This window comes from Budorcas taxicolor, chromosome 1 (assembly GCF_023091745.1).
Source record: "Budorcas taxicolor isolate Tak-1 chromosome 1, Takin1.1, whole genome shotgun sequence".
NCBI classification, from domain to species: domain Eukaryota; kingdom Metazoa; phylum Chordata; class Mammalia; order Artiodactyla; family Bovidae; genus Budorcas; species Budorcas taxicolor.
In genome coordinates this window covers 21,317,135-21,339,785 of record NC_068910.1, presented here as the reverse complement: position 1 = coordinate 21,339,785, position 22,651 = coordinate 21,317,135, and the positions used below count along the sequence as shown (strand labels likewise).

The 22,651-nt window shown below is 47.9% G+C and overlaps 1 protein-coding gene across 2 annotated transcripts in view; it reads right to left on the bottom strand.

The window, feature by feature from the left end:
* The window catches only part of PTPRG (protein tyrosine phosphatase receptor type G), a 768,800-nt gene that overhangs the window by 97,119 nt on the left and 649,030 nt on the right, over positions 1-22,651 (bottom strand). For both annotated transcript variants that reach the window (XM_052648333.1, XM_052648342.1), the window contains exons 9-12: positions 16,018-16,202; positions 12,966-13,074; positions 8,029-8,078; positions 5,711-6,473 (exon numbers count right to left, since the gene is read on the bottom strand). In XM_052648333.1, the coding sequence (XP_052504293.1) occupies positions 5,711-6,473; positions 8,029-8,078; positions 12,966-13,074; positions 16,018-16,202 (1,107 nt within the window). The remainder of the gene's footprint in view (positions 1-5,710; positions 6,474-8,028; positions 8,079-12,965; positions 13,075-16,017; positions 16,203-22,651) is intronic.

Here is a 22,651-nt window from a genome sequence, read left to right as displayed (position 1 = left end):
TGGTGGGCCAGTGGCTAGGACTCTGCACCCAGTGCAGGGGGCCCAGGTTCGAGCCCCTGGTCAGGGAACTATATCCCACATGCCACAATTAAGCGTTTGCATGCCACCACTAAACGTTCTGCACACCACAAGGAAGGCTGGAGATCCCACACACTGCAACTGAGACCCAGCAGAGCCAAAACACCAACCAACCAACCAACCAAAGCATGAAGCCTCTCCCCCGCTCCATAAACCCCGGCTGAATTTCACAGTCGTAACGTCTGCTCTATATTCATGAGCCTGTATTGCTACTTATTTCTGACCTTAAATTACCTCCTATTGTTTCCTCCCAAGTAAACATCTTTGAAAAGGAACTTTATGTTAACCTATAAATCTGAGTTTCTCCACCATGGCACTATGGACATTTTGGACTAAGAAATTCTTTGTTGTGGGACTGGTCTGTGCCTTGGAGGATGTTCAGCAGCATCCTTGATCTCTTCCCATTACACGTTAGGAGCAGGCCCTGCCTCAGTCATGATAACCAAAAACGTTTCCAGATATTGCCCTGTGAGGAAAGGGAACAAGCTCATCTCTAGGTGACCTTGAGAGTCTGTGTCAAAAGTGAAAAAATGGTTTCTTTTTACAAGGACACATTCAAATATTCACTTAATAATTAATAATTCATTTGAATTATTTGCCCACTTGGAAAATAAGCCCCAAGGGCAGGAAGCCAGCAGCACCAGCTGGGTTCTGGGCCTGTGTCTGACCCCCGTCTTGCCATGTCTTGCTCAGGCAAATTCCTTAACCTTTGAGCCTTGGTTTCCCTAGGCCTCCCAGGTGATGCTAGTGGTAGAGAAACTGCCTGCCAATGCAGGAGATTTAAGAGACACCAGCAGTTCAATCCCTGGGTTGGGAAGATCCCTTAGGGGAGGGAATGGCAATTCACTCCGGTCTTCTTGCCTGGAGAATGGACAGAGAAGCCTAGTGGGGTACAGTCTATACGGTTGCAAAGAGTTGGATACGACCGAAGCGACTTAGCATGCACGCCTCGTTTCCCCACTGGTTTAAGGGCCACAAAGACAGCAGAGGCCGCCTGGGGTTATGTAGGATAAGCGACATCACATTTTGGCTTTTAGTACCCACATCACCAGCATGGAACAAATATTAAGCAGTGATGCAACTGTTTCTAGAAGTAAAGATTTCCAAGCTGGGCTTCCTTAGAGCCTATGTGTTCCCTAGAGGTACTCAAGGTTTGCCCAAAGCAGAGAGGTGACTGGAGCTTAGCACCCTCGACTCTGAGTCAGAGCAGAAGAGCAGCCCCAAGTCTCTGACCAACTGAGTGTGCTGCATGAGCATGCTCAGCTGCTTCAGTCATGTCCTTTTGATTCTTTGTGATCCCATGGACTGTAGCCTGCCAGATCCCTCTGTCCATGGAATTCTCCAAGCAAGAATACTGGAGTGGGTTGCCATGCCCTCCTCCAGGGAATCTTCCCAATCCACAGATCAAACCTCAGTCTCCTGCATTACAAGTGGATTCTTTACCACTGGACCAACTGGGAAGCCCATTTCTAGCTCAGGGTTAGGACCAAAGTCAGTCAAAGGCAAGATCTGGTCTGGAGACTCTACTCTCCCGACCCCTGAACTGGAGGAGGCACTCAGCCAGCTTTTGGTGAATGAGTGGTTACATAATGGGGTTCTGAGCAAGATGCAGTCTGAAAAAGGAGTTTCCCAGATATAAGGAAAGAAAAAGGGAAAAACCTCAGCATTAAATGATGAGTTTGTAGACTGCGCCCACCCTGAGATGCTACTGCCGGGGCATGCTGCGTACCCCAAGAACACTGTATTGCATCAACTGGCCTCTGGGGTTGTCTTCACCACATCTGGGCCGTGGCTGCTGAGGGAGGGACCCTGGCTGTTACCTGCCTGATTTCTGCATGTGTCTGAACTGGCCCCTTTCTTCTAGAGAATCGTTCTCTCTTCTTCCCTGCAAGTTAATACTGAAGATACTAGTCATAGGATTTTTTGAAAAGATGTTATCAAACATCAAGGAGATTTAAATAAGCCTTTTGGAGATGCTGGTAAAAAAATAACACAATTTGTTTAACGTTGACGCTTTTTTTGAAGAGACTAAATATCGACTGGAAGAATTGTTTTTAACACGAAGAAAAAATAAATGTGGAACAGATTTACACAAACGTACATCCAGAGTCTTTAAAAGAAGTCGCCGCTAACATTAAAACGATGAGGATTTTGTTTAAAAAAATAAACACCAAGCTGGAGGAGGCAGATGGAGAAAAGGAAGATGGATCAAGGCAAAGTGAGACCTTGGGGGTCATGCACAATGTGGGGTTTTACCCTCTAGTTACTTATATCTTTTATTAACCAATGGGCACACATACATTTGCCTTCAATCTTGCCTAGCATCGGGGTCTTTTCTAGTGAGTCAGCTGGCCATTAGGTGGCCAAAGTATCTGGAGGCACAAGGAGAAGAGGGTGGTAGAGGATGAGGTGGCTGGACAGCATCACTGACTCAACGGACGTGATGGGCAAATGGGCAATGGGCTAATTCCGGGAGACAGTGAGGGACAGGGAGGCCTGGTGTGCTCCAGTCCACAGGGTCACAAAGAGTCAGACACGACTGAGCAACACACATACACATTTCTGTGTAAAGCCACAGGGGTCAGCAAATGATAGCCTGCTGATCAAATCAGGCCCACTGCCTGTTTTTGAAAACTGAGTTTTACCAGAACTCAAATCACGTTCGCCCATTTGTGGGGTGTTTCAGGCTGCTTACATGCCCCCTTGCAAAGAGGTACAGTTGCAACAAAGACTTACAGTCCACAAAGCTGGAAATGTCCACTCTTTGGCTGTTTGCAGAAAACGTTTGTTCATCTCTGGCTTAACCAAGCCCCAACACCACTCTCAAATTGGAACTACCTGAAATTCTAAAGGAAGATCCCTCTGACTTTGGGAAGAAGTGGACGCTCCCATTGAGATGAAGGTGGAAAGGTAGAAGCTCTGCTTTACCAGTGTTGGGGACAGACTGGAGTTTCTGGAGAGTGTTTCTAGGGCCAGATCGTTGGGGACCACAGTCTCCTCCTGCTTTTCAAAGTCCCAGGATGACTGCTGGAGAGCTGCAAGGGGCTGCCTCATAGTCGCTCTTGCTGTCCTGTGGACCTCAGGCTGTGTGAAGCTCCTCTTCCCGTGTCACTGACAAGAAGGGTGACTGTTTATCTGCACCTCCTTCAGCACTAAGGGCTCTAGTTATGCCCACCTTACAGGTGAGGATGCTGAGTGGAAAGACTGGCATGAGGACCCTGTGAGAATAAAGGGCAGAGCCTCCTAGAAGAATCTGACTCCACAAGCTACTCTGCCAAGATCGTGGACACTCAGATGCATGCAGGGTTGAAGCTGGAGACTCACAGGTCCTGCACCTGAAGGCAGAAGCCTCCACAGGATTTACCAAGTGTTTCTGCTCCCCTCTCCCTGGAATCAGCAACTTGACTGCCACTGCCAGGACTCATTTCCGCTCACCTGGACTGAATCCCGGGCCCCCACCCTCACCAGTCACTCAAACTGCCAAAGCTTCAAGCTCTTTGCTTGGAGAGCTTTTCAGGAGTGTGGACAAAGAAATGTTTAAGAGGAGCCAGCTGGGAAGGCTACTTTGCCAGAGCCCCTAGTCTGCAAGCGAAACTGTTCAAGCCTGAAAATCAATTCCAGGTCCACTGCTCGTCTGTGGAGAAACCACACTGGTCCAAGCTGCCTCAGTCATCACCTCCTAACTCAATCAACTGCCTGTGTCCATTCCTGCCTCCCTAAACGTCCACAAAGAGGTGGAAATGACCTTCTGAAAAAGTTCATCAGATGAGTAACTCTGCTGGGGAAATCCACTGCTGGTTTTCCACAGTGCTTAGAACTCAAGCCTCAGCATGGCTGACAAGCCCCTTTCTGAACTGAGCTCTGCTCTAACTCATTCTGCATCCCTGATCTCGGGGGTCCAGACACACTGGCCCTCTGATGGCTCCCTGACTGATCCAAGTTAGCCCCCACTTTAGGGTCTCTGGACCTGCTGCTCTTACAGCCCAGAATGTTCTTCCATGCTAGCTCCTTCTCACCACCGGGGTCTCCACTCAAATGTCCTTCCTTGACCACTGAATGAAAACTGTCCCTGACCCCAACTCCAGCACTTGATGTTAATGCATCTATTTACTGGAACACTCTCAAGCTTTTCCATTAGAACATAAACCTCAGGAGAACACAAGCCTGACTAGCTCTAGAGTCTATTCCCAACGCCTAGTCCAGCGCCTGGGATTCAGTGGTTACTCCAAAAATATCTCTTTTAATATCTCCAAATCCAAGAAATCCAGCTTTTTCACATCAGTTCCTGTAGGGAATGTCACTGCTCCTGCAGGAAGAGCTGCAAACAGCTTCCCAAGTGGCTTGATACTTCCTTTACTCAATTCTTAGAGGGCTACTCTGCACTTTCCCCTAAAACTGGGACAAAGTGAGCAGCACCCACAGCAGACCCACACTTCAAAACATGAGTCCATACCATCTTTAAGGAGGGATGTAATTCAAAACATGAAAATTTATTCTAAGTTGTATCTTAACATACGAGGTCTCAGCTTTAGATGAATTTTAATGTTTACAAGTGCAAAAGCAAATAAATATTTACCAGTTGCTTTTTTTTTTTTTGCACTCTTATAACTCCACAACAGCTTAGACGCAAAAAAAAAAAAAAAAAGAAAGAAAAAAAAATTGTTACTAAACATCTTGTAGTCTGGCAAAAGAGAGACTTTGTTATTAAGAAAACCCCCACAACAATAACAACCCCTCATGTTCAGGACTCCCTTGTAAAAACTAACAGGATGTTTCAATAAGATATGAGCATAGGACAGAGCCACAAAATCACCCCTGGCTAGGAAGATGGCCATCATGTCCTCCTCGTGGAGGGTAGACCAGCTGTGCCCTGGAGTCATCATCCATAAAAAGCACAATTCAGAGCAAATGGGGCACTATTTCATAGGCTGGGGTGAGCGAATCCCAGTTCTCCCCACGCTGGAGCTTCTCACCCTTGTAGTTTTAATATAAAGTTACTTCCCCCAAGTGGCCCTTGGTGGTTAAAATAGCTCCCTGCCCTCTTCCTGATTATTTTCTTTGATATCACCCTATTTTTTTCCTTTACTATGACCGTTCACAGTCTCCAACAACCGTTAGCTACGTTTCTGGCTTGCCCATGGATTTGCTTGCTTGCTTTCCAACCTCTCTGTTTCCTAACTTCCCTGGTTCGGGCTCCTCTTTCACCCTGTGAGCTTCAAGCTGCAGCAACAAGCTCACCTCAGTCAGCACCCCGGCCACCGCCTGGCACCGATCAGGCAGCCCAGAAACACAGGGGCTGGGGAAGAGCCTAAGCAAACAAATCTGAAAGAATACATTTCTTAAGACGGATGCCTTTTCCCATCATGTACTTCATAGTATGGCCGAAGTGCCTGGAGTTACTCTGAGGCAAGTTGACTTTACTAGGAAGCAAGTATGAAGGCAAGACTTAGTCCAGCCACTTTAATAGAAGAGGTGATTTTTATCAGAGGAAAACAGAAAGAGACACACACACGCACACAATTCCAGGAATACTAAGCACTCTCTGGATCTTCACTCTCTACCCTCAAATATTTCTTCAAGGGTAAGACTGTTCACATCAGCTTGAGGGCTCAGGGGAGGGCCGGCCGCTTACCTGGGTTAACAGTGATGAACCTGCTATCCTCAGGAAACCGGTCCCCTGGGGGCACAGGCTTCCTGGATGGCACCTCGGGCCTCGCGGGATCACTGTCTTCGTCCTGCTCCTCTGTGACTGTGGGGGGCACTTGGGTGGGGGTGACCGAGTGGGGGTCCAGGGCGTCCTGGGGTCGGGCGGTGGGGATGGCAGTGCGGGCCCGCTCGCGCCCGGATGTAGTCTGATGCGCGCCCTCCTGGGCAGCGGTGCCGGGGGCCGAGGGCGCGGCGGTGGGCTGGGTGTGGTTGCGCGCCCGCGGGGCGTGGGTCACCCCGCTCCGCTCCTTCTTCTCGGAGTCCTTCTCGCCTTCCTCCTCGTGCTCCCGCTCGCCGTCCTCGCTCTCGCTCTTCTCGTCCTTTTCGCTCTCCTCCGCGCCCTCGCCGTCCTTGCTGGGCGCCGAATCGCCGTCAGCGCCCGGGCTGGCCAAGGCCTCGGTCGTGGCCAGGACGGGTCTGCCGGCCTGCTTGCTGGCAGAGGCGGCCGTGGGCAGGCGCGTGGGCCACACGGTGCTGGGGAAGGAGGAGATGCCGCCGCCGCCGAAGCCCAGGCCGGCCAGGAGCGTGCTGGTGACCACCGAGGCCACGGTCGCCTGGCTGCCGCTGGACGACGGGCCCATCCCAGTCGCCATGGAGACAAAGGAGAAGGGGATGCCGGAGGATGTCCAGGTGGAAGAGCCTGAGCTGATGGGGGCCATGTCCGCCGAAGAGGCCGGCGATGCTGTGGGCTTGAAGGGGTTGCCCAGGGAGGTGGGGGGAAGGGAGGGAGGAAGAGAAAGCAGAGTGTCAGTCACTGGGATTGGGAACCAGGCCCTGGATGCGACCCTCCAAGGGCTTCCACTCATCTTCACCTTTATTCTCAGGGTCTCCCAAAGGCTGGTGCCAAAGCTGACAACAGGCCATCCGTGGCTGACCGTCACCTCTCTTCATGTTTTTATAATTACTTAAAATTTGTAATCTACATATCAAACCCAACTTCAACTTTTCACTGATATTGCTCAGGAGGAGGAGGCTAAGTGGCAAAAAAGTAAGCAGCATTCTTCCTGTCGGGTTCTCTACACACCTGGGAAACCCTACAGGGGCAACACCGGACGGTCACGTGCTGCTGGGGTGACACTGGAGGGGGCAGGAGCTTTTGCATTCACTGTGTCCCTTGTGGACAACTCGCAGCCCTGAGGTCTACAGTAGCTCTCCAGGACCCGGTTGCGCATCTGAAAGCGAGGAAGTGGATGGACAGAGGACAGTGGCCGGTACATGTCTGCAGTGGCCGGGTCAGAAGTCGGGCTGCGCTCTACGCTGCAGGCCTCGGGAGCCAGTTTACACCCGCATCCCTGGGTCGGGTGCTGTACACCTGCCATATCTGATTTCAGACCCTCCAGATTTAATCATAGTGAAATACATGCTTGTATAGATGACAGTAAGAGTCCCATTTAAAAAGCTCCAACTGTGTGCCTGGGCATCCCAGGCTCTCCCGGGGACACACGTGAACATCACCCTACTTTAGAGGTGAGGAAAATGGGGCACAGAGAGGTTAAGGGGCAGAGGTGCAGCTGACTAGCTACGAGTCTCAGCTCATTCTTCCCATCCTACTACATGAGGCTGAGTTTTGAAGTTGGTGAATGAAATGCCAGTTGCCACCCACGATAAGGCACTGGAGACAGAGCAGTCAGACAGTCTGGCTTGAGCATGATGCCTCACTTGCTCTCTGGGAGATGCTGGGCACATTAACTCACTGAGCCTCAGCTTCCTCATCCATAAAATGGGAGTCATAGTAATACCAAACTTGTGGGATGCTGTGAGGGGTAAATAAACTAATACTCTGTGCCTGAAACCCAGGAAAAACTCAATATATTGTAGGATTTGTTATTATGAACACTGCAATTATTATTACAATTATCAGTTGTACTAGAAAGGAGAAAACATAGATACTGAGGCTCCAGCATGGGCAAATTCATGTAACTTTAGTCAAATAACAACCTTTCAATCTTAGCCTGTCCCTACTCCTTTGCATTCTTACATCCTATGATCTCACAAATTATAAACCATTAAAAATTTTTATCTTGACAAAAACAATACAGTATAACACTGCTGGCTTAACTCTGTTGCAAGGCTTTTTAAAATAATGCATTGTACTGAATTATACCGAGTGTATAATTTATTCAGTATTTTAACTAGGTCTCATTGAGCAGTTTGACAACATCATACTGCCACCTTGTGGTGACAGTTCTAAATGCATGCAAATTACCAACCAGCCATGACAAAGCAATTATATTCTCTACTTACCACTCCTGTTTTGACAATTCTGGTCCCTTGGAATATTCGAGTGGTATTAGCTGAGAAGCAAAGAAATTATACTGTAAATAGCAGAACTTTCTTGTTGTTCCAACAAAACTGTACTTACCTACACAAATCTGAAAAACATAATTTTTACATGTTATAAATTCTTTATTGTTTTCCCCCTAACTATCAAAAAATGTGAAACCCATCTCAGTTTGTGAGTCATCAAAAAACACGCAGATGGTCGTATCTGGCCATATCTGTGGGTCATAGTTTCCGACTCTTGTCTTAAGCTCTTAGTTTAAAACTTTACAAAATTGTCATCATTTTCTTAGTTAAGATAAAACTTACATAACAGCAAAATGCACAAATCTTCAGTGTAGAGTCAAATTAATCTTTACTGCTGTATAACTCGCCCTCATATTAAAATACAGACATTCTCCAGCACCCCAGCAGGTTTGTACATGCCTCCATAGAGGTGTTCTCACGACCGCTCTGACCTTTGTCAACATTCTGTCTATTTTTGAACTTCATATTATTCCATTGTTACTCTCTATTGTCTTTTTTTTTTGGTGATAATGTCTTATATTATCCTTTCAGGGACTATAATATGCATCCTAAACTTATTACAGTTTTCCTTACACTAGTACTTTTTATCTCTTCCTTAAAAAATGTAAGAACTGTAATCTATTTGTCAGACTCACTTTTTGTGCTGATCTCAAAAACAACAGTCCTATATAAAATAAACATTTGCTTCCCATACACACATGGCATTGAAAAAGGTGCAAAAAACCCACTAAATTCCCAAATAAATAACATTGTATCTGCTGGAGTTTTTACCTAAATTAGAAGTGGGGCAAGTACTGGAACTATTTTTTATTTGCCCTGCAAGCTTTTTGAAAAACAAAACAAAACAATGAATTTATTGTCAACATTTTAAACAGCAGCTTTAACGTGAAAATCCCAATTTCCTGCTCATCCTGAAAAAAATCGCAACTTTTGGCAAAAGTAAGTTCACCTTCCTGCAGGGCACATTTGGCAGGGGCTAAGTGTCCATCACCCCCTTTCAAAGGGCACCTCTCCAGTTTTCCATGATGGTCCTGCCTCATTTGTATGTGGTTCCCTGCTGGGCCACAGGACGTCTACATCTGCAACCCCCAACTTAACGATATATTCACTTTGCTCAGCTGGAAAGTGAAACGTGTAAAGAGACAACTGTGGGGAATAGACTGATCTACACGTCAATACAACCAGGTCAGATGAGGCAGCCCAGGACGCAAACAGTCCTTGCCTGGCACTAAATATAACCTCCCACCATCAGTTAGCTGCTTCGGGATCAATACTGTGCTGCCTCAGACAGGTATACACACCTCCCTTTGTTAACACAGGAAGAAAGCTTCCTAAGAGATCTGCTTTTCCTGCCCTTTACAAAGGCCTTAATTTAAGGCCAACAAACTCAGTGGCCACTCCATCACTGTGGCTGTTTTCATTGATCTTGAACAATTCGCACTGGGGTGCTACTTGTGATGACTAGGAAGCTTCTACAGGGCCTTTCAGATCACCAGTCCACCGGCCTGGTGGAATTCAGGGATAGGGGGAGAAAGAGAGACATGTCTCCACTGAGCTGTCAGGGAGATGTAGCTTCTTCTTGCAAGAGGAGCAGAAGCTTGGAATCTCAGCTCTCTTTAGCAGGACCATCCTGTGTCTCCGTCTATGATTGAAATGGGATATTTTCCTGCTGCCTTACAGTTGCTGGAGCTATTTTGAGTATCATTTATGTTCATTGCTACTCAGAAATCACCATCGCTAACAGACCCACCACTTGTCATTGAATACTTTCATAAAAGAAGTGCAGCAATGACTACATTGCCGATTTGCGTGTTTAAAATATTTTGACAACTGTATCTAAGTGTAATTGGTTTCCTTTCCTACGTATTTTAATTATTTATTTTAAACCATTCTGAGAGAGGATCTGATGGGTTGGCCAGGCTGCCTGATGGGTCTGTGGCTCAAAGAGAAGGCTTACAAGTCCTTATTTTGCATGACTGTTGAGACCTGCAAAAAAACTTTTGAATACTTGGCAATCAATCTTTTGAGCTGTTTGCTGAAGACCCAGGATACAGGATAATATTTATGCTTTAGGGGTGGTTTGCTGTTGTATATAAATGACTGGGCTTTGGAATAAGAAACTGGACTCTGCTTTGTAATCAAATGTTTTTTTTTGGTGGGAGGGAAGTTACTCAATTGCTCAGAACATCGTTTCTCCCTCTAGAAAATAAAGTCTGCATTACAAGCTGCCACGAGGTCAGATGAGATGACTTAGGGCCAAATGCTCTGTAACTAGGAGCTGCTCCACACACAATGATCACCATTATTATTATCATACTTACTACAGTAAGGTAAGCATAACTTATTTATGATGTTATACAGGACATAAATATCGTGTTATTTACTACGTGCTGTGCTGTGCTTTGTCGCTTCAGTTGTGTCCGACTTTGTGACCCCTTGGACCACAGCCCGCCAGGCTCCTGTGTCCATGGGATGTTCCAGGCAAGAACACTGGAGTGGGTCGCCATTTCCTCTTTCAGGGAATCTTCCCAACCCAGGGATGAAACCTGCGTGTCCTGCATCTCCTGCCCTGCAGGCAGATTCTTTACCACTGAGCCACCGGGGAAACCCGTGTTACTTATTATAATAATGAAAATATTCCACATGTCTTTCTCATGCTGCCAAGTCAGAGGCAAACTTTATCAAGGGGAAACCTAATTATTCTTAACAAAGTGCCCATGAAATTCCCTAAGTTTCTTTCTTTCCCTTTTAACACTGAACTCTTAAGTTGATCTGTCTTGAACTTTGGCCTCTACTGCTCACAAGCTCCTAGCTGGTTCACCAGAAAAGGTGCTAGATGACCTGCAGAGTTGATTTTTCCACTGCCCACTGGAAGATGCAGGGAAGATCCCAAGGCCACTGTATGTCCCTTGGTCAACATGCAGGGACAAACACTGATACAGAGAATGAGTGAATGCATGTCCACCCCTGAGCAAGGGAAGTCTTCAGGCAGAGGAGGCACTGCCATCTTTAAGGAGTCACCGTGATCAGACATTTTAACTATTCCGTGCTCAGAATTTACAGCTGACGAGGCTTTTGGGAACTGCATTATATTACAAACATTTCATTTTTCAAAGTCTGTGCAGAAGCCAGTGAGCTCAGGGACCTATTAATCAGGAAAGGCGGTTTTGCAGATTCCAGGTTTCTAGTTAGAGCGCATGGGCAGCCTAATCATGATTTATGTGCCCAAGTTGCCGGGCTCTGGCCTCAGCAAGCGTGCACCTGGCTTCCCCTCCTGTCTCCCATGGGCTGGCCCAGACAGACCTGGCCTTGGCCTGTGGACTCTCCTCAACACAAGCAGATGGGCCCGTGCATTCAGGTGGACACACGGTGAGAGCGATTTACTTGTGAAAAAAATACAGCCATGTTAATTTCAAGTAGTTTAAACGGAAGGATGAGCTGAGGTGAATGTCAGCAAAGGCTCTTTCAATACTAGAGGCAAACCTGCAAAGCTAGAAGGGATCCTTGGAGGCAATCTCAGCTGCAGGGGTTCCTACTCTGGGTTCATCACATACTATCTTTTATACTAAGCCTCACACTAAGGGGATATTGAGCATTGGTTCTAGGCTCTGTGCTAATTACGTAACATGAATCACCCTGTCACTTGACAAGGGCCCCATGAGGGCAGTACTCTCCTAACCACCACCTTCAGACTGTGAAATTGCAGCTTAGATACATTAGTCAACATTTTCAGAGTCACAGAAAGATCACATGGCAGCCAAGATTCAACGTGGGGCCCTCATGTCAGGCCCCGGCTCTGAGTCAGCAACTTCTCCATCTCTCATTGCATGCCTGGTACCTGAGCCATCTGGTTCAAATTCAGATTCCTGGGCTTCATCCTCTCAGATTCCGAGATGATTAGTCTGGGAGGGCCCGTGAATGTGCATTCTTCACAGGATTCCAGACAGTGAAGCCGGATCTATGGTTTACAGGTTTCTGAGACCCTGGAAGCTGTGATGCACAAACTTCTGGCATTTTCTAGGGAAAATGTCCAAAGTCTTCAACCCAGATACATAACTTACAAATGTGAAGAAGCATTGGCCTGGTTTGCGTCTCTGAAACCGAGGATTCAGGAAGTAAAGAACCTTCCCAGGGAGGACATAAGACAGGCAGAGCAAAGCCTGATGCCCTGGTCGCTCCCTCCACACTGGTCTTAGTGCGCTTCACAAAATTAGGTCTGCCAACTACAGCGCACAGGCCAGCTGCCAATTTTTGTCAATCAAGTTTTACTGGAACCAGGACTGAGATGATCGTGGGGCAAGTAAGACAGAGAATATCCTGTCTTCATGCAAAGTTTTGACTTTTTGTTGCTGTTCATGGGTATTTTACACTGATTTTGGTTTAAAAAATATTCCATTTAAAGATGACATCTTTAATGACATCTTGATGACAAAGTTTTTAAGAGCTCCTTTAAATTCTTCACCAAAGTGAATTCTCCTCTTGCCATGCCCCAAAGCTGACCTGAAACATTCCACTAGACCCTAAATCAGCTAACTGGATCATGCTGGAAATCCAAAGACAGCACTCCTCCCCGTGGCTAGGAGACGATTCTATGATCTGATACAGTAGCAGACACATGCTTGGATCGCCACGGTTGGAAAATAACGTTAATTTTAAAAAATAATCACTGCACCCTTCTTCCCCTCCTCTTGCCTGTGAAACCTCCTACCTACAAGACAGGCCAAAACAGCCTAGGCTTTTCAGGTGTGACTGCAAAAACCCACACTGATGTTTAGAGGCCAGGTTTGTAGTCTCATGTGTAAGTACCGGAACAGGAAAAAAGACAAAGCCCAAAGGAGAAGGGCTCAGGGCAGACGAGAAGGCCAGCTCCTCACCTTGGAAGAGCATGGTCTGGCTGAAGTCACTCCTCATGTCGTTGCGACACACGGCCTGGACCCGGAACAGGTAAAGGCTGTCAGGTGAGACGTGGCTGATGGTGGCTTTCTGCAGGGTGAGGAAAGGACAGGACTAAAGCCGAATGTAAAAGACTATTAAGCATCACATGTAGGTTTCTGGGTACCATGCAAGCCCAGCAAACACGGTGCTTCCTCACTGACCAAAGGCTCACTCTGAAAGGAAAAAGCATTCAGAAGCAACCTCACCTGGGAATATGTTCTCAACACAAAAATATGTAGAGTAAGAGAAGGGACACCAGCCTCGACACAGATGCTGGACTCCGTCTTGGAGCGTGCCTTCAGCCCTGTTTGTACCCATGAGGCTGGGACTTCTATCAAAACTGCTCTACCTTGTAAACGATAATGATTTACCATCTAGAATCATCAAGTGTACTGAATTTCCGGGGCCGTGCAGAGTTTAGAGAAGCCACAATGAAGTCTCTGTGTTACTGTTTCTTCGCAGTTTAAAGGCACTGTTGTACCTTGACCTTGGATAACACAAGGCGTGAAGCTGGAAGAATACCTGACCGGAAGTCAGAGGACAAGAGATCTGTGTCATGCCACTCACCAGCTCTGTGATTCTGAGTCAGCTGCTCAATGTCTTCTGGCCTCTGCTCCCTCCAGCTGTTAAGTGGAGAGAGTAAGATTTCCCTCGCAGGGTTCTTGTGATTGCCATACAACAGAGGTCAAGCAAGCCTTGACTGGTAGTCCTCACCACACAATAGAAACCATGCCCCTGGTCTAACACAGGGGTTGGCAAGTGACAGCCCACAGCCCCAGTCTGGCCCACTGTTTGTTTTCTGTAAATAAAGTTTTATTGGCACACGGCCACACCCATTCATTGCCCTGTTGCTGTGGCAGCTTTCACCCTTCAGTGGCAGAGTTGAGTAGTTGCCCACAGATGCCTTAAAACCTAATATCTTAACTCTCTGACTCTTTCAAGAGAAAAGTTTCCCAATCCCTGGTCCCAGGTCAGGAGCCAAATCCAGATCCCCATCCCGCAAAGCTTTACTCCAAGAGACTTTTAAAAATCAGAAAATGGAAAATGCCTAAAAAGTTGGCAGGGCTTGCTTACCCAAAGAAACAAGTAGCAAAAGCAACTGATTTTTAAAGACTCCCTGATGATGAAATGTCTCGTCACTGAATTCTGGGCCAGGTCCAGAAAGCAGCTCTGGGAGCTTAACCACTGAGTGGGTTTCCCCCAAGGTAGCTATTGAAAACCTCTGCAGAGGCATTAACAAGTTACTGTGGCCATGCCTGCTGCCTGCTGCCTAGCAAATGTATTCCTGGGTAGAGCGGGAGGTTAGGGTCCCGTTATTTCACTTTCAGCCTACCTTTTGGAAAAGGCAGGCAACAACACCTGTTCCCCAGGTTGGCAGTGAGGGTGTGTGTGTCAGGGGGATGCTGGCAAAAGCCAGGAAAATGCTTGGGGAATGTTTCTGGGCCACAAGAATCCTAAATTGGAGAAAAGCTTTGCTGCCACTAAGTCGGCACTCTCAACTTCTTGAGGAATTTAAGAAAATTAATTTTGTGTGTCCCCAAAGAAAAGAACCACCCCTAGAAATCCTTATAAAAAACTTGCTGTCAAAGCATGTTTTTCTCTACATCTCTCTCTTTCTCTGAAACTCATTTATGCCTCAGTCTCTAAACCTGTGACCTCGTCTTCTGTGCAGAGCAAAAATCTTCGCTTCCTCTAAGCAGGGATTTATTAGAATTCACTCTGAGCTGGTATCTATTCATCTTTGCATGTTTAATTATCTCCCACTTAGTGTAAGAAACCGAATAAGTGCCTAGCTAGTTTCTGCTGATTAATGCAAGCCCCTTCAGCTCAGAAAGAGAAACCTCCCTCCCAGACTTCGGGTCCTGACAAGAAAAGGTTAAAACACATCACAACCTTGGGTGCCTTTCAACAGATTCCTCTCTGATTTCTTGAAGCTCATCATTCCCTAATGTGACCCAGATAACAACGTCTAGTGGGGAAATTGAAAATATAAATGGAAATGAAGTGAAAGAATCGTCATCTGAAGCAATACGGAAAGTATTACTCTGTAAGTGATTGACCGGGCCCTGGGGACTCTGTATTGGGAAGAAAAAAAGCAGTAACAGTCATTAAGAATCCCACTCGGTGCTATTACATTTTTCATGTACATATACAATGATGGGCTTCATTATCCCAAAGACTTCTTTTGATTAACAATAAACGCCAGGCTTTCAAACCCAAATGTGTCGCTTTGAGTTTCCGGGCAAAGATGTAAAGACCAGCGCTTGTTGGAGTGATTGCTTTTCTAGGGGAAGAAGACTTGGCTTCTGCAAACATCTGTTCTCAAAGGCCTTGTTGGGGGCTGGCCACTAAATATTTATGCACATCTAAGATGAAACACGGAATTTGGCACAGGTAGCTCAAAAGTGAAGTCAGGTATTACAGGGTCTGAGAGCCTGAGAACTGTGGTTAAAAATGGTGTGGTCGCCGAGGTCTCGCAGGTAGAAGGCGTGAGGCAGATGAAATGTGACAGAAGGGAGCGGTGGGGACTGCAGAGGGTTGCCTGGTGGGGGTGAGGGGAGGAGGGGTGGGGAGGAGGAAGGCACAGGGGGAATAACTGCAGTAATGATAACAGCGAGCACTGACAGTGCTCACACCGTGGCGGCCCCGCTGTACAGTTAACTGTGTAACGCACTTAGCATTTACGCTAACGCTATCACATGATGAGGGCTTCGTGGAGGCTTTCTGACGTCTCTTTTTAAATAATGAAAGAAAAAGCAGTCAGTTTTGAAGGGCTTAACTACAAACAGATTAACTCTTCCTGGCAGTGTGGCCGGCAAGTTTAAGGGTGGGATGGAGCCCAAGCAGGCGCTGCAGCGCTGTCCACGGCAGTACCTGCTTCACCAGGAAGGCGGCCTGGGGCTGGAATGTCGCAGAGGAAGCACCCCCGGAGATGCACGGGGGCCCCCCTCATTGCCCTGGATGCCCCGACTCAGAACAAGGCAGTCTTACCAAGTCCTTGTCGCTGTCCTTGGTGAACGTCTTCTCCTTCTCGTCCTCGTTCTTGGTCCAGCTGTAGGACACCATGTAGTTCATGATGGGTGGGTGGTAGATGGTCTCCGGCTGACTCCAGGACACCTGCAGCGCGGTCTGGTTCAGCGGCTGCACTTTCATGTGGACGGGCGGGGAGCTGCAGACTGGACACACACGGCCGAGCTCAGCGCCTGGCGGCACCCCGGGCCCCATGCCCCGCGCTCCTGAAGGCCACAGCCGCGAAACGCCGGCGCGGGAGGACGGAGAGTGCCCACACTCCCGCCACTTAGAGCCTCCCCCTGCCAACATTTTCCCTGCTAACATTTCCCTGTTTTCCCTCTCTCCTCCTCCTTCTGTACACACACACACCACACAAAGACACAACACACACACTACACACACACACCACACACAGACACACCCCGCACAGACACACAACAGAGACACACACCACAGAGACACACCACACACACACCACACACAGACACACACCACAGAGACACACCACAGAGACACACCACACACACACCACACAGACACACACCACACACAGACACACAACACACAGGCACCACACAAACACAGACACACACACACCACACACAGACACACCACACCCCCCACACAGACACACAACACACACTCTACACATACACACAACACAGACACACACCACAGACACACCCCACACAGACACACAACACACACCACACACACACACCACACACAGACACACCACACACCACACACCACACGCACACCACACACACACAACAGAGACACACCACACAGAGACACACCACACACATACCACACACAGACAACACACCACAAAGACACACACCACACAGACACACACCACACAGGTACCACACAGACACACACACACCACACACAGACACACCACACACAGACACACAACACACACACCCCACACACAAGACACACAACACACCTCACACACAGACACAACACACACCCTACACACACACAACACACAGACACACCCCACACACACACACCACACAAGACACACACCACACACACACCACACACACACACCACACACAGACATATACCACACACACACACATACCACACACACACCAGACACACACACACCACACACACACCACACACCACACACACACAGCATACACACAACACACACAGACACACCACACACAAACACACAACATACACACAACACAACACTTTCCTGCTTTATCCCTGAAAACAAGTTATATACATTCTGAACTTCACTCCTTAATACTTGGGTCTGTATCTCCCAAGAATAAGGACATCTGTAATGACGAGGATCCGAGTACCTGTGTGCCCCTAAATTTATGTGCTGAAACCTAATGTCCAACGAAATGGTAACAGGAGGTCGAGCGTGGGGAAACAAGTAGATCGTGAGGGTGGAGCCTCTGAGAGTGGGATGAAGGTCCTGATAAGACCCCAGGGAGCTCCCTCACCCCGTCCCCACATGACAACACAGCGAGAAGATGGCCGCCTGTGCATCAGGAAGCAAGTCCTCACCAGAGAGTGAGTCCAGCACCTTGATGTCAGACCCCCAGCCCCCAGAACTGTGAGAAATAAACTTCTGCTGTTTTAAGACACCCAGGCTATGGTGTGTGATATAGCAGCCCATGCTGACTACTCTCGTACCTAAGAAAATAAACACTAACTTGATATTATCTGACTTATTGTGCACATTCCAATTTCCCCACTTGTCTCCAAAAGATTGTCTACAACCCTTTCCCCCCACATCACAGTTTAGACTCAGCTGTTATGATGCATTAACCTCTTTTAATCTTGCGTAGTCATCTGGCCTTTGCTTCCACAACAAAATTTTTGTTAGAAACCAAGGCTGTTTGACTTGTGGAATGTCTCAACTAAAAATAGTAGATCAAATTTTACTGTAAATAGACCAGAGTGTAAACAAATACAATTAAAAATGGGACTTCAAATAATTTTTAAAGCAAATGTACAAAAGGTCAGGATGACTCTCTTGGGAGCAGGAGGACTCTGTATAACTATTCTGATGTAGGTAGAGCACAAGGAAAAGTCAGGCTAATCCTCCCACTTATTCCTTCTGGCTGGTAGTTCTTAAGGGATGCCGTGGTTCTGTACCTGTCTACAGACAAGCCCATTTAAAGGCTGAGAGTGCTGAGTCAGCCTTTAAATGGCATTTTGGCTCTCCAGACGACCTCCTTCCCAGTGGCCATGGTTCCTGCCTCCATGGGACTTCCACTCTGAGGCAGGGTTTTTCTTTTTCTCAAAAGACATTTTTGAGTTTATTATTTAATTGGAAGAAAATTACTTTATAATATTGGGATGGCTTTTGCCATACATCAGTATGAACAGGCCTTAGGCATATATGTGTCCCCTCCATCCTGAGCCCCTCTCCCCCTCCCTCCCCAGCCTGCTCCTCCAGGCTGTCACAGAGCGCTGGCTTTCGGAGCCCTGCGTCATGCATCAAACTCGCCCTGGCTATTTACTTTACATACGGTGACATGAATGTGCTGTGCTGTGCTTGGTTGCTCACTTGTGTCCGACTCTGCGACCCCATGGACTGCAGCCCGCCAGGCTCTTCTGTCCATGGGGATTCTCTAGGCAAGAATACTGGAGTGGGTTGCCATGCCCTCCCCCAGGGGATCTTCTTAACCCAGAGATCAAACTCAGGTCTCCGGCATGCCAGTCAGATTCTTTACTGTCTGAGCCACCAGGGAAGCACAAGTTTCACTGCTATTCTCTCAAATCATCCCGCCTTCTTCTCCCCGAGTCCAAGAATCTGTTTTTCACATCTATGTCTCCTTGCTGTCCTGCACATAGGATCGACATAGTATCTTTCTAGATTCCACATGTATTCGTCAATATCTAATATTTGTCTTCCTCTTTCTGACCTACTTCCCTCCGTATTATAGGCCCTAAGCTCATCTACCTCGTTAGAACTGACTCAAATGCCTTCCTTTTTATAGTTGAGTAATCCACTGGCTTCTTGGGCCAGACGATTCTCTGCTTCTGGGGGCTGCCATGTGCCCTGTATGATGTTTAGCAGCATCCTGGCCCCTACCCACTTGATGCCAGTATCCCTCCCGCCAAGTTAAAACAAGCACAAATGTCCCCAAATATTGCCAAACGTCCCCAGGGTGGCGAACCATCCCTGGCTGAGAACTGCTGGTCTAAAGGGGAGAGACAGCGATTCACCAAAGAATGACATGTATGGAGTTACTGTTACCCTGGGATGGGGTGGGTAAGGGGAGGAGCGCTGTGCTGCATTTTCCAAGCACTTTCTCGGGAGATTTGACTCATGCTACGCAGTCCAGGGAAGGCCCCATTTGAAGAAGACACATCCAACTGAGGACTGAGTGGACACTCACTGTGTGGGAGTCAGGGGAGGAGGGGAGGGTGGGCCAAGGGACCTCAGGAGGCAGAAGGCCTGGGGGAATCAAAGACAGGCTGCTGGCTCGGGGTGCAGGAAACAAGGCAGGAGGCCTCACATGCTCAGAGGGAAATTCCAGCCTTCACCCTACAGCACTCAGAAGCCACGGGAAAGATCTGAACCACAGAACCACAGAGGCAGGTGGGCACTTCACAAAGCTCCCTGGAGCTTCAGCTGAGCTAAGGGAGGAGAAGAGAGGCCTGGGAGGAGGTGCTGCAGACAGTGGGGGTGCTTGTCGAGCTGGGAGAGAAAAGGAGGACAGGATCGGGTTCTAGAGCAAATAGGCAAAGGCGATGACGTGCTGGACAAGGAGGGTTATGGGGGCGAGTGAGCGAGGGAGGACAACGCTGCACAGTGGCAAGCAGGAGGGGGGCGGCCCTGGAGGACTGGAGCTTGGTGTTGGTTTCTCCCGGGAGGCCAACTACAAGCCAAGCAGCCCACACGAGCCAGAGTCCCCTATTTGTCACACGAGAGCCCCAAGCCCAAGGCAGCCTTGGGGAAGATGGCTTTCCTGCCAGAAAAGCAGGGCTTTAAGGAGCCAGCTGCTGGAGAAAAGTGGAGATTGGTTTTGACAAGGAGGCATCCTTTTTTGCTCTTCAACTGCCAAACCCCGCTTCAGTCGGACAGATTCGTTTTGTGCAACTGAGACAGGAAGGAAGGGATAAATTAATGAGGCATCCCCAATGCCCTGAAGAACCCCGGGAGGCATTTCGCTGCCTGCTGCACAAATGCCACCAGAGCAGAGACATCAAACAATGAATGTGATGGTCGGCTCCTCCGGAGACAAGGGGGTGAGATGACAGGGTGCTGACACTAGGTGGCGCCAACACATCATTAAAAAAAATACCCTAAGTGGCTTAGTTTCTCTAGAGAGTGTCAAGGTTGGGGGACGGGCAGGGGCGAACCAGGAAAAGATCTACATTCCGATCTATCCAAATACCAATAATGAACCAAGGAAATTTATATATTGGGAAGACTGTGTCCCCTCCAATGACGACCATGTCAGATTTTCTGACTTCTAGATCTTTTCTCACTTTCTCCCATGTTCTTACTTATCTCCTTTATTCTGAAGATCCAATTAGGGATGAGCCGTATGGGAATGCATGTGTCTCTACCAGTTACATCACAACCACATAAATAATTCTATCACCCACAGGCGGATGCAACCATTCTTCTTATTTGTTCTTTGAAATTAAAATAGCTGGCTTTTTCTTTACTGATTAAGATGATTCATGCTAATGTTTTTAAAAAGCAACCAAAGTCATCCAAAAAAGTAATAAGAAAGTTTTAAAAATATCACCCAGAATCTCAGTATCCAGAGATAACTGTTAACTTTCTGGGGATCCAACATCTTTGTACATTTGCAAAAACACAAACATACAATTTGACATAAATGGGATATAATGCATTGTGGCTCTATGAGTGAGTTTCTTGTTGTTTTAAGTCATAGAAATATTGTCTTATCAAGAAGAACGTGGGGGACTTCCCTGGTGACCCAGTGGCTAAGATCTAATCAGGGGGCCTGGGTTTGATACCTGCTCAGGGAACTAGATCCCACATGCCAGAACTAAGAATTTGAATGCTGTAACTAAGACCAGCATAGGCCAATAAATAAATAAATATATATATTTAAAAAAAAATCTGGTATGACTGTTTTGATGACAGTATAGAATTCCACTGCCTTAAAGGGCTAGAAAATATTGCTTTAAGTTCATGGAACAGGCAGGTCTAGCCTCACTCTAATGGGACCACCTGCCATGGGGAGAATTCAGTAACTGAAAAAAATGTTAGGTGCTCACTCGTGTCCAACTCTTTGTGATCCCATGGACTACAACCCTCCAGGCTCCTCTGTCAAATTTTCTAGGCAAGAATACTGGAGTGGGTTGCCATTCCCTTCTACAGGGCATCTCCCTGACCCCTGGATTGAACCCTGGTTTCCTGCATTGCAGATGGATTTTTTACGATCTGAGCCATAACTGAAGGGGCCTCCAAAGATGCATGCTTGTCAAAGGTTATACAAGGAAGCTGAAGGTCAGGGGCCTGCAGGCTGAGAACCCCCAGCTAAGCGTAAGGGAAGAGCAGGTGGGGCAGGAATTGCCCTTCTGCTCTCCTCCTCCCTGAGACGGTGGATGTTCTGGGCCAGACTGGGAGGAAGCACTTGCAGATCACGGGGAGGACTTAGGACAGGAGTGGGCACACTTGCCCCGTGAAGGGCAGGACAGTAAGTGGGCATGACTTCCCCAGCCACATGGTCTCTGTCACGACTACGCGGCTCCGCCTTTGAAGCACAGAAGCAGCCCAGCTCATCTGTATGTGACAGGCATGTACGTGCTCCAGTGAAACTGGTTATGGACCCTGCGTTTCCATTTCATACCATTTTCATGTGCCATGAAATCGTTCTTGAGTTTCTTCAACTGTTTAACATATAAACACCACTCTCAATTCCTGGGTGCACAAAAGGTGCTGGTGGGAAGAGTTTTGGCCTGTGGATCAATGGTTTGTTGATGCCACACACAGAAGCTAAAGAGAGGCCTAATCTTTGTTTGAAACACGTTTTGTGATTCCGTGGCCAAGTCGTGTCCAACTCTTTGCAACCCCATGGGCTGCAGCACACCAGCCTTCCATGTCCTTCACTATCTCCTGGAGTGTGCTCAAACTCATGTCTGTTGAGTTGGTGATGCCATCCAACCATACTGACTGCATCTGTGTTCTCTGCACTGCATTCGGCCCCCTACCCAGCCCAGAGCTGAGATCCTCCTGTGCTTGGTACCACTGACCTCGTGGACTGCCTGCAATGAGTAATGACACTTCACTGCTAGAATGTGAGCTCCACGAGGAGGCTGCACACTTCTGTCCTGTTCACTGCACTTTCCTCGGTACTAGATCCGAGCCTGGCACCCAGTGGGCTCCCTGTAAATGTGGGCTGAATGAGTGGCATGGATGGATTTGATTCCCTGGTCTCGCCCTGGCCCACAGGTCCCCTGTGACGTGGCCGCTCCGATGTCTCCAGCCTCACCACCTTCACGTCCTCCTCATGGGCTCCTCTCGGGCCAGCTCCACCCAGTCTCCCTGATGCTCTGGCCTTGTGCTTCCACACTTTGCTGGCCTGTTCAGGAACGCACACCCTTCCTTCCTACAACACCTCCATCAAAATTCCAACTATTAATC